The sequence below is a fragment of the Triticum urartu genome, chromosome 3A (assembly GCF_056163025.1).
Source record: "Triticum urartu cultivar PI428250 chromosome 3A, HENAU_Tu73, whole genome shotgun sequence".
Classification (NCBI taxonomy): Eukaryota; Viridiplantae; Streptophyta; class Magnoliopsida; order Poales; family Poaceae; genus Triticum; species Triticum urartu.
The window spans coordinates 351,806,866-351,823,237 of record NC_141875.1 but is presented as its reverse complement, the minus strand read 5'-3'; the positions used below and the strand labels follow the sequence as shown (position 1 = coordinate 351,823,237).

General features: G+C 46.6%; 2 protein-coding genes and 1 long non-coding RNA gene across 4 annotated transcripts in view; 2 read left to right on the top strand and 1 right to left on the bottom strand.

Moving 5' to 3' along the window:
• Positions 1-626: 626 nt before the first annotated feature.
• On the bottom strand, positions 627-1,167 carry LOC147979680 (uncharacterized). The gene is made up of 2 exons (XM_087515307.1): positions 1,060-1,167; positions 627-977 (listed from the first exon to the last, which is right to left on the bottom strand). Exons 1-2 carry the CDS (start codon positions 1,165-1,167, stop codon positions 627-629), a joined length of 459 nt encoding a protein of 152 aa, XP_087371433.1.
• Positions 1,168-2,108: 941 nt separating this feature from the next.
• LOC125544017 (Insulinase (Peptidase family M16) protein) overlaps positions 2,109-16,372 on the top strand; it is a 30,088-nt gene continuing 15,824 nt past the window's right edge. Inside the window, exons 1-10 of one of the 2 annotated variants that reach the window (XM_087547062.1) lie at positions 2,109-2,430; positions 2,547-2,793; positions 2,877-3,002; positions 3,234-3,371; positions 3,459-3,596; positions 3,688-3,945; positions 4,255-4,392; positions 4,702-4,771; positions 4,934-5,147; positions 5,318-5,423. In XM_087547062.1, the coding sequence (XP_087403188.1) occupies positions 2,189-2,430; positions 2,547-2,793; positions 2,877-3,002; positions 3,234-3,371; positions 3,459-3,596; positions 3,688-3,945; positions 4,255-4,392; positions 4,702-4,771; positions 4,934-5,147; positions 5,318-5,423 (1,677 nt within the window). In that variant the 5' untranslated portion in view covers positions 2,109-2,188. The remainder of the gene's footprint in view (positions 2,431-2,546; positions 2,794-2,876; positions 3,003-3,233; positions 3,372-3,458; positions 3,597-3,687; positions 3,946-4,254; positions 4,393-4,701; positions 4,772-4,933; positions 5,148-5,317; positions 5,424-16,372) is intronic. The other variant, XM_048707539.2, reaches the window with a different exon arrangement.
• LOC147979679 (uncharacterized) lies at positions 5,432-9,630 on the top strand. The gene is made up of 2 exons (XR_015618918.1): positions 5,432-6,293; positions 6,441-9,630. It is a non-coding gene; the product is annotated as an uncharacterized LOC147979679 (long non-coding RNA).

Genomic DNA, 16,372 nt, shown 5'->3' with positions numbered 1-16,372 from the left:
AGTAAATACGGTGTGTCGAGCTGCAATTCTCGGTCTGATGAACAACTTTTTTTGAGGGGTTGTCCCACGAACAATTAGTTCAGTTCGATTTTTAACCAGGCAACCTCGGTCAGCTGAAAAAAGCCCAGCCAAAAAAGGGTGCTAGACAGCCCAACAAAGCAGTAGGATCCCGACGACGACACATCGTGACCGAGCTGCCGCTGCCACACTGATGGCATCGACCAGCGATGGTCATCCGGCGCATTAAAACATTATTTTGGCGCTCTAAAAAATTTTAGATCGAAAATGCTTTTAGAGTATCTCCAATAGCCGCCAAATGCACGGCTAAAAACTAGTATTTCGCAGCGTGTCCATTGTTTGAAAAAGCGTGGTAGACAGCGCTGGCTCCAGCCGGCGCGCTAAAATTGAGCATGCGTGTAGGTTCAGCAGGCGTGCGCTATTTGACGAAACAATGCATATATATTTTTAAAATAAAAACAATACATATTTCATAGATAATAAAAATGATACATAAATATTTTACGTAATTCATAGCATAGATCGATAAACAATATATAGATAGATAAAGCTACAATGCAACTACATAAACTATGATACAACTAGATGAACTATGGTGGAATTACATCCTACTTCGAGTGGTTCTCCTCCTCATCTGGATTGGTGTTGTCCGAGATATCGATCCACATGTCCTCCCAACGAGAATCATTATCCTCAAAGATCGACACCCCACCTGCCTCAACGATATCGCACTGCGATATCGCCAGAGCCTTCCGCCGACGCCTCTCCAACCGCTTTGCACGGCCCTTTGCCGTCCTTTCCACCCAGAAGGCGTGCTCCGCCGCGACGTCCCTCGGGTGGCGCCAGCGCCACTCCTCCATGGCTCGCTTGTCCTCCTCGGCGACGAGGAGGCGGCGCTGCCGCCGTCGATGCTCCACATGGTCCTGGTCCGTGATAAGACGAGGCAGAGGGACGACGTCCTGCGCTTGCTCACGCGTGAAGACGTCGTGAAAGTTCATCTGCGTCGGCGGCCTCTATAGGCGCCACGCCACCGCGTTGTACGCGCGGGGCGTCCTCGTGCGCGGTCCCGAATGTGTCGAGGCCGAGCCGGCCGCCGGGGCGCTCGCGGACGTCGCGGTAGCCAGACGATCCACGGCAGCGCGGCGGCATGGTGACGCGGTGGTGGCGGGGGCGAGGAAGCGACAGAGTGCGCGACAGAGTAGCGAGGAGAACGCGCGTAGTGTGGAGGCCGCGTGGCGAGCGCGACAATTTATAGGTGCGCTCGAAGCGGTGCGCCAAATCTAGCGCGCACTGTCGTCTTTTCCCGCGCGCACGCAAACGTTTCCCGCGTGCTAGTTTTCCGCCGTCGCTGGAGTGCGTCCAAACATCCCGCGTGCGTTAAAGTGAAAGTTTACCCCGCGCGTCTTTTGGTGTCGCTGAGACTAGCCACAGTGGAAGTAATTTTAGCAGTAACTTCAAGTCCAACTCAACAAATTTGTCTACGTGGCAATGAGTTAATGAAGAGAGAGGTGGTTCTAGTAACTTAACTAGTTACTGTAACATCACATGTCTCAATGGAGTATGAGTCTATAACCTAATAAATGGAGCTTTGCATGACACCACACCTATGTTACTACCCACTATGAAGGTAGTAATATAGTCGAGGGATATGTGTATATTAGAGGGTGCTTGGATATGTTTTAGTCCCATGACTAAAAGTAGTGGAACTAAAACTTGCTAGCCTCACCCATGCTTGGATCCAAATACTAAAGAGACTAAAATCAAGTTATTGAGCATTTATTATCCTTTAAACCCCCCAATTCAGAACTCGTATGTGTTAAAGGAGAGGATTTAAATGAGGAGAGAGGGCTAATACATATTTTAGTAGGTTTCCTATGACTAAATTTTTTTAGCTTTAAGACTAATCCTAGTCTCTCTTTAGTCAGGGGTGCTTGGAACTTTAGCCTCTAAAAATAATCCCTTGGATCAAGCATGCTCTTACGTTACTTTTCATTGTGGCTAGTCTGAACATGCTCTTAGAAAAAAAGTGATCCGACGTCACCGTACGGTGTACGGCCGGTCCGCCACGTATCTCATTGCACGCGCATCCCTAGCCCGACCCCGACCCCGACGTACCCGTCCCATCCGATCCCTGCTCCCTCGCTCTCGCCGCGCAGTACCAGCAGCAGACATGGATCTACTACCGCCGGCGTCGGAGGCGCCGGCCGGTGGCGGCGCAGTTGGGGGGCGAGGGCTGCGACGCGGGGTCGGGTTCCGGTCGCTCAAGCTGGTGAACGTGTCCATGGAAGAGGCCCTCCCAGCCGAGCCCGTCGGCGTCGCCTACGGCCGCCTCGCCAACGGACTCACCTACTACGTCCGCTCCAATCCCAAGCCCCGCATGCGCGCAGCCCTCTCCCTCGCCGTCAAGGTCGGGTCAGTACTCGCTCTCTAGCGTGCCTTCCTTTCGCTCGCCCTGCTCTTCCGTTCCCTTAGTTCGTTTTGTTTTGGGCGTATATCTGTATGTGGCTGGATTTGATTCGCGCGCGCAGGTCGGTGGTGGAGGAGGAGGACCAGCGCGGGGTGGCGCATATCGTGGAGCACCTCGCCTTCAGCGCAACGTCACGCTACACCAATCACGACATCGTTAGGTTCCTCGAGAGCATTGGCGCAGAGTTTGGTGCCTGCCAGAACGCTCTCACTTCCTCTGACGAAACCATCTATGAGCTGCTCGTGCCTGTGGACAAGCCCGGACTGCTCTCCCAGGCAATCTCCGTCCTCGCTGAGTTCAGCTCCGAGGTAATAATGGGCTTTTGGCCTTCCATCCACTGCCATTAACTAGTGTGTGTAGTTGGCTGATGCTCGTAAATTTTGGCGAGAAGGTTCGGGTTTCAGCGGAGGATCTGGAGAAAGAAAGGGGTGCTGTGCTGGAGGAATACAGGGGCGGGCGCAACGCCACTGGGCGGATGCAGGACTCCCACTGGACATTGTTGTTTGAGGGTTCTAAGGTATTGCTCTCTGTCCTGCTATAAACGGGAAATCGACAATAATCACTTGTTCCATCACATCGATGTGCAAGAGCGGTTTGTGGGTTTCAGTTTAAGTAGTGAACCTCTTCTATGAAGGGTAGGGTCTGTGCTCTGTGGCGCATTGTGTTTTCCTAATGGGATTCAATGGTGTTGTATTTACAACTATAGACCTTTGTAAATGGTATGATTTGTTAATGTCCTTCTGTTCAGTATGCAGAACGTTTGCCGATAGGTACAGAGAAGGTGATACGGACTGTTACACATGAGACAGTTAGAAATTTTTATCATAAGTGGTACAATCTAAGCAATATGGCTGTCTTTGCAGTGGGAGACTTCCCAGATACACAGGTCTGTATTTGCTCCCGTTGGCATACTTGAAATCCATTTATCCATAATATTACTGCCATTTTGTGTGTAACTCTTGACTTACTGCAGGCTGTTGTTGAGTTAATAAAGGAGCATTTTGGCCAGAAAGCCTCAATTTCCTGCCCTCCACCGGTTATACCGGAGTTTCCAGTTCCATCGCATATTGAACCTCGATTTTCATGCTTTGTGGAATCCGAAGCTGCAGGGGTCAGTACTTTATAATCTGGGATATATTTTGTATCTAACTGTGATGTTTCTAATAAGACACCTTTTATCTGTTTTCTTGTACCAAAAACAGTCAGCTGTTGTTATTAGCTGCAAGATGCCTGCCGGTGAAATTAAAACAGTCAAGGATTATAGGGACTCATTGGCAGAATCAATTTTCCATTGTGCTCTGAACCAGAGGCTCTTCAAACTATCTCGTAGGAGGGATCCTCCATACTTCTCTTGCTCTTCAGCTGCGGATGCTCTTGTCCGTCCGGTGAAGGCATATATTATGACATCCAGTTGTCGCGAAAAAGGCACGGTTGAGGCTCTTGAGTCTATGCTAGTTGAGGTATTAAACGGAGATAGATTTCTTGCCATGGCACCCTGCATTAACAAAAATCTAATGGTCAACCAACTGGTTAGAATAACAAAATATCATGGGAAGTTCCAGTGAGCCAATGGCAGAAAACAATTAGTACGCAAAGACCACCCTTACTTTATTGTTTGATTGTATCCTCATTGCGGAGCTAATCGTTGGCACACTGGCAATGATTTCTTAATACAGAGAATTACGCTTTATGGTTGAAAGAATGTGGTTTATCTAATCTTGAGATGTTTTGACTTCAAAGTGATCCCTTTTACAATATCTTTTCTGAAGGTTGCTAGGGCACGGCTCTATGGGTTTTCTGAACGTGAGATATCCATTGTGAGTGCTTTAATGATGTCAGAGATCGAGTCTGCATATCTGGAGCGTGATCAAATGCAATCAACCAGCTTACGTGATGAGTATCTGCAGGTTCTCATAATTCTGTCTCTTAACATTTCTCCAGTTTAGGTTTTGTAGAATTTATCTCATTGCATGTTTAGCAACCAAACTATTAACTAGGTTCGGTCAAGTGCCATGTGTTTTATGAATTTATTCTTCAGATCTTAATGTAGTTAATATTATCTCAGCTCCTGTATTTTTTCCCTGGTACTTATGCGATCAATTGTTCTAGTAATATGATTACGAACTACAGGTTTGCTTAATATATCAGTTAAGTCACATGATGCCCCATCATCAATTTGCTAAGCATACTAGTGGCATTTCCTTCACCCATTGCAGCATTTTCTTCGCGAGGAGCCTGTTGTCGGGATTGAATATGAAGCACGGTTGCAGAAGACTCTTCTTCCATGTAAGTACACTCGCGTGCTACCTAGTGTAAGAGTTCATTTTTAGGCTTTGTTATGCTATTCAATTTTCTTTTCAATGAATTCATTGCTTTTCAGTTTACAGTGTTATTCTGACAATTTTTTTTCTTCAAAATTGTCTCTGTCTCTATCTTTACTTCAACCAGACATTTCTTCTGCTGAAGTGGTGAAGTTTGCGGAAAACTTTTCAACAACCAGTAGCTGTGTTATCAAGATAGTTGAGCCCCGGGCCCATGCTTCTTTGGAGGATCTGAAAGCTGTTGTATTGAAAGTTAACACTCTAGAAGAAAAGAGGAGTATTCCTCCCTGGGAGGAAGAGCAAATCCCTGAAGAAATTGTTAGCCGAAGTCCAGTGCCAGGGTATTATGGCATTATCATTTTCTTCTTATACAAATGGAATTGATCTTTTGCTCACGATGAACCGTCTTTTTAAATGATTATTTGAATAATTTGTGTGCATTTTTCTGCCCACAGAAGCATCTTAGTATTCCGCACATTCTTACTGTTGTACTTGCCAAATTTCATCACAGAATTATTGTTGATAAAGTGGAGCACCCAGGCATAGGTGCCACTGAGATGATACTATCTAATGGGATGCGAGTTTGCTACAAGTGTACTGACTTTCTTGATGATCAGGTTAGTACTATTACGGTGCTAATACTATTTGGCAACATCCAGGCCTTTTTACCTTATTATTCTTGATGAAAGTCACACATCTGCAATTTATGTTGTAACCTTTCCTCTATCTTTTTAGAACATTTTTTTGAAAGAAAACTCTCTTGCATTCACTATGAAGTTCTTGTGGAGCAGAGGAAGGATCCCAAACCTGGTCAATGTGTGTTGTGGCGGCGCTGTTGTCCAGACAGCGTCGTGCTCCTCCTCCTATGGGTCAGCACCCACATGGGCTTGGGCCTTATGCGCCAGCAGTACTTGGGCTCTTATACAACACTCCCCCTCAAGAGGGGTGATATCTATCTATCATTCCTATCTTGTCACACACTAAGTTGCATTCTCTGGTTCCAATCCTTTAGTCAAGCAAGCAATCTGCAATTTGTTGCCTTGAACTCACATACTCTATCTTGATAATCCCAACGTCCAGCTGTTCTTTGATAAAGAATCTGTCTATCCCCACATGTTTGGTTCTGTCATGTTGAACTGGGTTGTTTGCTATATTAATTGCCGACTTGTTGTCACACCATACGTTCATGCAACTAGTCTTCAATATCTTCTGCTCTTCTAACAGATTCCTTGTCCATAACAACTCACTCAGCCCTGAGACATGGCTCTATTCAGCCTCTGCAGTTGATTTGGAAATAACAGGTTGTTTCTTGCTTCTCCAAGACACTAGATTTCCTCCTACAAAAACACAATGGCCTGAAGTTGATCTCCTGCCATCCAGGTAGCTAGCCCAATCAACATCACAATAACCATCTACAACAAGGTGTCCATGACTCTTGAACAACAGTCCTTTCCCAGGAGTACCTTTCAAGTATCTCAAGATTCTATGTAATGCCTCAAGATGTTCACTTCTAGGCTCATGCATGTATCTGCTCACAACACTTACTGCAAATGCAATGCATGGTCGTGTACTCGTGTATGACACAAGTACAACAATCTTCGCACCAATTGTTGATATTTTTCTTTATCCACCAGATCACCTTATGGTTTTGTTCAATTGGGGTTGAAGCTGCTTGACAACCCAACATCCGAAGTTGCCAACATCACAGAGAAGGTCCAAGGTATACTTTCTTTGAGAAAGAGCTGGCCACTTCTATACCAAGGAAGTACTTGAGTCGACCAAGATCCTTAACTTCAAAGGCCTTACTCAAGCACCTCTTTAACCTTGCTATCTCTACGCCATCACTCAGATTATAATGATATAATCTGCATAAACTACAAGAATGGTATTTTTCCCTTCGGACTGTATAAAACAGTGTATGGTCACCATTGCATTGTTCATACCTGATACCACATGTCACACACCGCCCGTCTGAACTTTTCAAACCAAGCTCTTGGAGACTGCTTCAGTCCGTGAAGGGCTTTCTTTAACCTGCATACCTTGCCAGCAGTCTCAGAAGTCAAGAAACCAGGTGGGATCTCCATGTAGACCTCCTCTTGCAAGTTCCCACGCAAGAAAGCATTCATCACATCAAGTTGATGTAAAGACCACCCGAAATTTGCTTCACAGGAGATCAGAATCCATACAGTATTCGCTACTGGAGCAAAGGTCTCATCATAGTCAATGCCGTAGGTCTGGTTGTACCCCCTCACCACAAGCCTTGCTTTGTACTCCCTCGAAGCTTTTATAAGATCTTTTAGATCACTAAAGTAGTGATCTAAAAGATCTTATAGAAGTTAGGGAGTAGTGATCTAAAAGATCTTATAGAAGTTTACAGAGGGAGTAGTGATCTAAAGGATCTAAAAGACCTTTCAATCTTCCCTTCTGCATTTTGTTTCACAATGTATACCCAATTGCAGCTGACTGTCTTCTTTCCTGATGGAAGAGGTGCCAGTACCCATGTCTTATTCTTACACAAAGCCTCCAACTCCACCATGGTCATACGCCATTTTGAGGCCTCCGTTGCCTTCAAGTCAGTCGGAATTGACATAGACTAAGAGAAGCAACAAACACTTTGTAGGCTGGAGATAATGCTTCATAGGAGACATAATTCCCAAAATCATTGACATCGAACGCACATCATTTTTCTGGTATGCCTGCTTTTGCTCGAGTAGTTCTCCTCACAGCAATTGGCCAATCAATCGACCCTTCAGCCTGATCCCCATCAGAGATGGAAATCACGTAAGTACTAACCTGTTGTTCAGTCAGTGGCTGATCTAGTTGCTCCTCCTGATGTGCAACGCCATCACCTCGCTTCCGTGAATACACCTTTAGTTGTTGCTCTTGCTCTGCCGTCCACCTCGGTACACTACCAGTCTGGTGGGAGCACCGTCTGCCTGGCTCGGCACCCCATCAGTCACAATCGGTCCTTCACTCGGTGGTATTATCGGTTTCTGAGGCTGCTGCACGCTTCGCTTTACCGGAATAACATCCTCAACGGTTTGCCGCTGTTAGAGTTATATATATAGCCATGTAACCTTTCGTATTTACCCTATTGTATAAGGGGTTTCCTGCATAGGTTCCACACCTGTACATGTATATATACTGGCCTATGGCCACCTGGAAATACAAGTTGCTTTCCTAACATGGTATTAGAGCCTTAGGTTTTTTTTCGCACACGCAACTCGTGCTCCCGATCCAATCTCCGAGCGGTCGTCGTCCTTCTCCGAGCGGCGCTGCTCTCTCCTCATCGAGCGCCCAGGCCGGCTGCTTCCGTCCTCGAGTTCGCCGGCCAACTCTGTGCTGCTCGATCCGGTCGGCCCGTCCGCTGGTCTCCGCCTCCAGCCCGAGCACTCCCATCCAATCCTCCTGCTGCTGCTGCTTGTTAAGGATTGAACAGGTGCTGCTGTTGCCCAGGACGCCAACCCCATCCCGTTTTCCAATCTGCCCCTGCTGCTGCTTCGCTCGGGGTCCTGCCCGGCCCCTGACTGCTACTGCTGTTCTCATCCGGACCCTCTGCTGGTTCCCTTTTGTTGACCAAAAATAAATAAATACAGGTGCGATGTCTCTGTCCTCAGGCTATGTTGCTGTCCCTCGCTGTCCGATGATTTTTGATGGTACCAACTACATTGAGTTTGTTGGCTTTATGCGCATTCATATGCGTGGCCTTCGTCTCTGGGGTGTTCTTTCTGGCGAGGTCCCCAGTCCGCTGTGTCGGTTCCTCCTGTGGCTCCTACTCCGCCGACGCCACTGGTTCTTACTGCCGACGCTAATCAGGCTGTGAAGGATGCATCTAAGCTGGCTGATGATGCTGCCGTTCATGCTTATGATGAACGGGTTCAGACCTATGAGGACGCACTTTAGAATTATCATGCAGCTTTGTTTGCTTACACTCAGTGGCTTGATGATGATGCTCGTGCCGCAGCTGTTCTCACTGCTAGTGTTCTGCCTCAGTTTGCCTCTAAGTTTCTCGGCCTCTCTACTGTATTTGAGATGTGGACTCGGCTTCGTCAGCGTTATCAGCCCTCTGGTGATGCCTTATACCTGTCTGTGGTTCGTCAGGAGCATGCTCTTCAGCAGGGTGACTCCATTGTTGATGAGTTCTATGCACAGAGTTCTGCTATCTGGCGTCAGCTTGATTCTCTCCGCACTGCTGGTTGTCGTACTTGTCAGTGTTGCCAGGCTATGCGGGCTGATTTTGAGTTTCATCGTGTCTACGAGTTCTTGTCTCGACTCCGTAAGGAGTTTGAGCCCCGACGCGCTCAGTTGTTTGCTCGTGGTCGTATCTCCCTCATGGAGGCGCTTTCTGAGATCCGTGCTGAGGAGACTCGCCTTTGTGGCGCTGGTTTACTTGAGGTTCCCTCTGTGCTCGCTACTCGAGTTCCTGCTATGCCCGCTGCACCGACCCCTTCCCACTCGAGTGCTCCGCCGCTCTTGCCTACTCTTACGTGCGGCCAGGGTCGGTCTCGTCCTCACTGCAGCTACTGCAAGATGGATGGTCATGTTGAGTCTCAGTGCTTCCAGAAGAAGAAACACATGTGTAAGGCGCGATCATCAGCTTCAGGGTCTTCTTCTACTTCGATATCTTCAACCACCGCTTTGACTGAGCAGGATATTCTGCGACTTAAGCGTCTATTTGCCGCTTCAGGTTCTCCTTCGACGGGTACTGCAGGTTCTGTGACTGATGCTTCCCGCACTGAGCAACCACCCTCTATACAGTCAGATACATCCTCGTGGGTTCTGGACTCCGGAGCTTCTTTTCATATGTCTTCTCATTCTTTTCTTTTTGAGGAAAGCCATCATGGTGATTTTTATTGATCTGGAATCACAGTTACATCATCAACTAGCACAGCACGAATAAAACCTGGAGGTTCCTGCCAAGAATGGTTCCCCTCACTAAATCTAGCCAGATTATGGGCTGCTCTATTAGCTTCCCTAGGGCAGTGTGAGAAAATTACACGTGTAAAATTTCGGCATAGAAAAGTACATTCTTCATAAATGGCTGCCGCCACACCTAGAGAATTGCCGCCATTTTGCATGACCTTCACTACTTCCATACAATCACTTTCGACTAGGAGTTTGTTGCATCCTACATTACCTGCAATGATCAAACCATCACGAAGTGCACACGCTTCAGCGGTCGCCGGTGTATCAATGAATGACATACATGAGCTACCCCCGGCAATTGGAGCTCCTGTATAATCATGAATAATTGCCCCTGTTGCCCTGTACCTGTTTCCTCATTAAAAGCAGCATCAACATTTAATTTCACAAATCCCTCTGATGGTTTAGTCCAGCCATGTCTGATCACTTTGGCAGTTCTGAGTTTCTTCACTCGAGCAAAGTTTAAAGCCAGCAGCGAGATGGCTTGAGCTGATCTGACCGGTGCTTGCAGTGCCTCACCTCTTGTGAACTTCCTCCGTTCCCACCATGTGTACCAGGAGGCTACAGCCACAATATCACACCTCCGGATACCTGCCATCATAGGCACATTGTTAGTGTCTAACAGTAGCCGTTCAAGGGGGCCAATCCCATCCACCTCCGCAAAACAAGCCTCCTCAACAATTCCATTCATACCCAGGTGAGACCAGATTTCTTTCGCTCTTTGGCATTTAAAAAACATATGGCCAATGCTTTCACAATCAATTGAGCAGATAGGGCATTCGCTCCAGCTTTGTATATGACGATTTGCAAGTACGCCATAGCATGGGATTGTGCCATACAAAGCACGCCAACAATGGATCTTAACCTTAGCCGGAGTTTTTAAATCCCATAAGGCCTTCCATACTGGATTACATGAGGAAGTATCATATGGTCTTGTGATCCGTAACTTCCGACCATGCTGATGATCCCATTCAAAATAATAAGCTGATTTAACTGTGAACAATCCATTCTTATTATGATTCCATGACACAAAATCTTCCATCATCCCTATAGCCAGGGGTATTTTGAGAATCCTTTCCGCATCTACCGCCCAAAACAGCTCTCTGATTAGTGTTTCATCCCAAACTCGAGCTTCGTGATCAATCAGTTCACCAACTTTTGTGAATACAATATTCCCTCTCCTAGTCAAAATCTTCCTGTTTGGACTGCTCGGAATCCAACAATCATCCCATATATCAATATTGTTTCCATCTCCAACTCGCCAAATATGTCCTCTTTTAAAAGTTTGTATACCTGCCCACAAGCTTTGCCAAGTATAGGAACTTCCCTTCTTCAATTCACAATTCAGAAGGTCCCCTGATGGGTAGTATTTTGCACGAAGCACTTGGGCACATAGGGAGTTTGGCTCACAAAGTAGTCTCCAACATTGTTTAGCTAGCATAGCCAAATTAAAACTCCCCAAATCCTTGAACCCCATACCTCCTTGTCTTTTTGGAACGCACATTTTCCACCATGCAAACCAGTGTATATGCTTTTGTTGGTCATCATCTCCCCACCAGAATTGAGATATTGCAGAGATTATCCCTTTGCATACCTGCTTGGAGAGCCTGAAAACTGACATAGCATAAGTTGGAATAGCCTTCTCATTCTTTAAATTTGTCCTATCTTAAATCGCTTGATTTTCCTGTTCATGTACTCGCTGCTGATGGTACTCCTCTTTCTGTTGCTAGTCGAGGCAATCTTACCACACCTTCTTACTCTGTTCCTGATGTTGCTCATGTTCCTCGACTTAACATTAATCTTTTTTCTGCCAGTTAACTTACTGATTCTGGTTGTCGCGTCATCCTTGACGTTGACTCTTGTTTTGTTCAGGATCGTCGAACGCACACTTTGGTTGGGGCTGGCCCTCGCCGCCGTGACTCTCAGGGTCTTTGGGAGCTAGACTGGCTTCATGTTCCTTCCGCTGCCACCACTATTGCCAGTCCATCCGCTTCTGTCACTTCAGCTACCGGCTCCTAGCAGTGGCATCATCGACTTGGTCATCTTTGTGGGTCTCGCTTGTCGTCATTAGTTTGTCGAGGTCTTCTGGGGTCTGTCTCAGGAGATGTCTCTTTAGAGTGTCAGGGTTGTAGACTAGGAAAACAGATTCAGTTACCTTACCCTACTAGTGAGTCGGTGTCTCAGCGTCCTTTTGATTTAGTCCATTCTGATGTATGGGGTCCGGCTCCCTTCGCTTCGAAAGGGGGCCATCGATACTATATTATTTTCATAGATGATTTCTCTCGTTACACTTGGCTTTATTTTATGACTTCTCGTAGTGAGGTTCTTTCCATCTATAAGCGTTTTGCTGCTATGGTTCACACTCAGTTCTCTTCGCCTATTCGTGTGTTCCGTGCTGAATTCGCTGGCGAGTATATTTCCAAGATGTTGCGTGGTGTTCTTGCTGAGCAGGGCACTTTTTCTCAGTTCTCTTGTCCTGGTGCTCATGCCAGAATGGTGTGGCTGAGCGTAAGCATCGCCACCTTCTTGAGACGGCTCGTGCGTTGATGATCGCCGCTTCTCTTTCACCTCATTTTTGGGCCGAGGCTATATTCACCTCCACCTATCTCATCAACCTTCAGCCTTCCGCTGCTCTGCAGGGTGGTGTTCCTTTCGAGCGTTTTTTTGACCGTTATCCTGATTATTCGACGCTTCGCTTGTTTGGTTGTGTTTGCTATGTTCTTCTTGCCCCTCGCGAACGCACCAAACTGACCGCTCAGTCTGTTGAGTGTGTTTTCTTAGGCTATAGTGATGAGCATAAGGGCTATCGTTGTTGGGATCCTATCGGTCGTCGGATGCGTATTTCTCAGGATGTGACTTTTGATGAGTCTCGTCCCTTCTACCCGCGTCCGTCTTCCTCGACCTTTTCTGTGGAGGATATCTCTTTTCTCACTTTTCCCGACACACCTATCACTCCAGTTGAGCCCTTGTCTCTCCGTCCTGCTCACTCTACTTCTCCACCTCTTGCCGATTTGCCGCCACCATCTCCCACGATTTCCTCACCTCGCATGTCACCAGATTTTGCACCTTCATCCTCAGTGATTTCTTCGTCTCCACCTCTTGATTCTACCTCGGCTATTCCTCCTCTTTTCTTCCATCTTTTCCTTAGTATTACACTCGTCGTTCACGTAATGTGGATGCATCTGCTGACGTGTCGTCCTTCTCGTCTCAGCCTACCTATGGCTTGCGTCCTCGTCCGCTTCCGCCTGTTGATCGCCTTGGTTTTTCAACCGCGGGTGCTGCTGTTCTTGAGCCGACTTCTTATCGTGAGGCTGTTGTTCATCCTGAATGGCAGTTTACGATGGCAGAGGAGATTGCTGCTCTTGAACGCACTGGTACATGGGATCTTATTTCTCTTCCTCCAGGTGTCCGTCCCATCACTTGTAAGTGGGTCTACAAGGTTAAGACTTGCTCCGATGGTTTTCTTGAGCGTTACAAAGCTCGTCTTGTGGTTCGTGGTTTTCAGCAGGAGCATGGTCGTGATTATGATGAGACATTTGCTCCTGTGGCCTATATGACCACTATCCGCACACTTCTTGCCGTGGCCTCTGCGCGCCACTGGTCTGTATCTCAGCTTGATGTTAAGAATGCCTTTCTTAACGGTGAGCTGCGTGAGGAGGTATACATGCAGCCACCACCTGGGTATTCTGTTCCTGATGGCATGGTATGTCGTCTTCGTCGCTCTCTCTATGGCCTTAAGCAAGCCTCCCGCGCCTGGTTTGAGCGTTTTGCCTCTGTGGTGACTGCCGCTGGTTTTTCAGCGAATGCTCATGATCCAGCATTGTTTGTCCACCTTTCTCCTCGTGGTCGGACTCATCTTCTTCTCTATGTTGATGACCTGATCATCACTGGCGACGACCCCGAGTATATTGCCTTTGTAAAGGCCCGTCTTAGTGAGCAATTTTTTATGTCCGATCTTGGACCTCTTCGCTACTTTCTTGGGATTGAAGTCTCTTCTACCTCTGATGGCTTTTTTATATCCCAGAAAAAGTATATACAGGATCTTCTTGCTCGTGCTGCTCTTACTGATGAGCGCATTGTTGAGATTCCCATGGAGCTCAATGTTCACCTCCGTGATACTGATGGTGACCCCTTGCTTGACCTGACGCGTTATCGTCATCTTGTTAGGAGTCTTGTCTACCTAGCTGTCACTCGTCCGGATATCTCTTATCCGGTTCATATTCTGAGTCAGTTTGTCTCCGCTCCCACTTCGGTTCACTATAGTCACCTCCTTCGTGTTCTCCGATATCTTTGGGGCACGATCTCTCACCGTCTATTCTTTCCTCGCTCCAATTCTTTACAACTTCAGGCCTATTTGGATGCTACGTGGGCTAGTGATCCCTCCGATCGCCGTTCACTTTCTGCTTATTGTGTTTTTCTTGTTGGTTCTCTCATTGCCTGAAAGACGAAGAAACAGACTGCAGTTTCCCGTTCGAGTGCAGAGGCTGAGTTACGAGCTATGGCTCTTTTGACGGCAGATGTGACTTGGTTACGGTGGTTACTTCAGGATTTTGGTGTTTCTGTTACTACACCTACTCCGCTCTTGTCTGACAGTACAGGTGCTATTAGCATTGCGCGCGATCCTGTGAAGCATGAGCTCACCAAGCATATTGGTGTTGATGCTCTCTATGTGCGTGCTGGTGTGCAGGATCAGGTTATTGCTTTTCAGTATGTGCCTTTCGAGTTACAGTTGGCGGATTTTCTGACGAAGGCCCAGACTAGAGTGTAGCATGGCTTCTATATCTCCAAACTCAGTGTTGTTAATCCACCATGAGTTTGAGGGGGGTGTTAGAGTTATATATATAGCCATGTAACCTTTCGTATTTACCCTATTGTATAAGGGGTTTCTTGCATATATTCCACACCTGTACATGTATATATACTGGCCTATGGCCACCTGGAAATACAAGTTGCTTTCCTAACAGCCGCAACACTAAATTGGCACCACCGCAACTACCACTCTCCCCCTCTTGACCTATCACAGTAGATTGGGTATGGTCAAGACTTTCAAATAATCCACTAAGATCAATTTTCTCACCATAAAATGGGTTGGTGATGAGGAACATGAAAATATAATCACATGTCAAATCTGTTTGGCTACTTCTAGATACTTCTATTGTGGTCTAGTATTTCTTTTCTTTTCTTTATCCTACCTGCTGTTTTCTAGAGTCTTCTAGTTGTGAGTAACTATGAGTAGAATGGTGAACCTTAAATAATTTTCTTGAGTATTCCAGCTATAAGTAGAAGTATGTGAAGGCTTCCCAAAGCCCTATAAATAAAGGTCCTCACCTCTACTTTGTACCCAGACTATGTACCCCTACTTATAATAGAACTTGTTGTTCTTATCTAAGATCTTGGAGTAGATCTTGTGCCCTAGGAGTTCTGGATTGAACTCTTGCTGCCCTATGAACCTACATTCGCCTCTAGAGTGATATCTAGCGCAGCACGTTGAAGCTGTTCCTTCAACACTTGTGTTGTACACATTGTAGCAGCAAGGTGGAGTTGCTCCTCCACAACCTTTGTGCTGCTTCAGGTGGTATCAGAGCCTCGTTGACCCATAATCGTTCTTGCTGTCCTCTTCGAGAGCAAGTTGGAGCAAGCAATGGAGCAATTGGAGAAGAGGCTGGATGCTGCTGAAACAAATCAAAGAGCTGCGTGAAGATCTTAATAGGAGATTTGACCAGCTGGTTGAGATGATAAGAAAGGGTGTCCCCCCTGCTACCAATGAAGGAGATTCATCTAAAGAAGAGGAAGATGTTCATCAAGGAAGGAGAGGTAATCTTGGAGCAAGACCGCCACAACATGTTGTTCAACGTGCTTCAAGAAGGCCAATTTATGTTGAAGCTTCTGAAGGTGAAGAATATGATGATGCCCTTGAAGAACCAAATCTCTACGCATATCGGAGAGCACCCAACCCTACATATGCAAGAGGTACATACAAGGTGAGAGCTGAGATCCCAAGTTTTAATGGAAATGTTGACATTGAAGGGTGCCTGGATTGGTTATATGAAGTGGAGACTTTCTTTGAGGCCATGGAGGTTCCGGAAGATCGTAGAGTTCCTTTGGTCGCATACAAGTTGAAAGGAGGAGCCGGTGCATGGTGGCATCGCGTTCAAGAGGAGCGCAGGCTGAGAGGAGAACCTCGTGTTAGAACTTGGCGATAAATGAAAGGCCTCTTGAAAGGGAGATTTTTGCCCGCTGATTATGACTCAGATCCTATTTATCCAATTTCAAAATTGTGCTCAAGAAAATAGGACTGTTTCAGACTACACGAAGGAGTTTCTAAGGCTACAAGTGAGGTGCAACCTTGCTGAAACTGAAGGGCAACAAGTTGCAAGGTACATCAATGGTCTCAATGATGCTATTCAAGATCGATTGATGATGCAACAATCTGGTCCGTTGATCAAGCACAAACTCTAGCCTTAAAGGCCGAGAGGTTTGTGAGGATGAGAAAGACAACTAAGGCTCCATATCCTCCATATCCTCATACCGAAGGCTCATCTAGGAGCCAACCTAATAGAGTGGAAGAAAAGGCCACTCCACCAAAGACAAAACAGCCAATCCCGAAACAAACTAGAAGCAAGGGTAAGGCAAATGAAGGCCC

Bases quoted from the DNA above. Each gene is read 5' to 3' on its own strand.
- LOC147979680 (XM_087515307.1), bottom strand. From the start codon at position 1,167: ATGCCGCCGCGCTGCCGTGGATCGTCTGGCTACCGCGACGTCCGCGAG. The intron at 978-1,059 runs GTACAACGCGGT...GAGCAAGCGCAG, and splicing joins CGCACGAGGACGCCCCGCGC to GACGTCGTCCCTCTGCCTCG.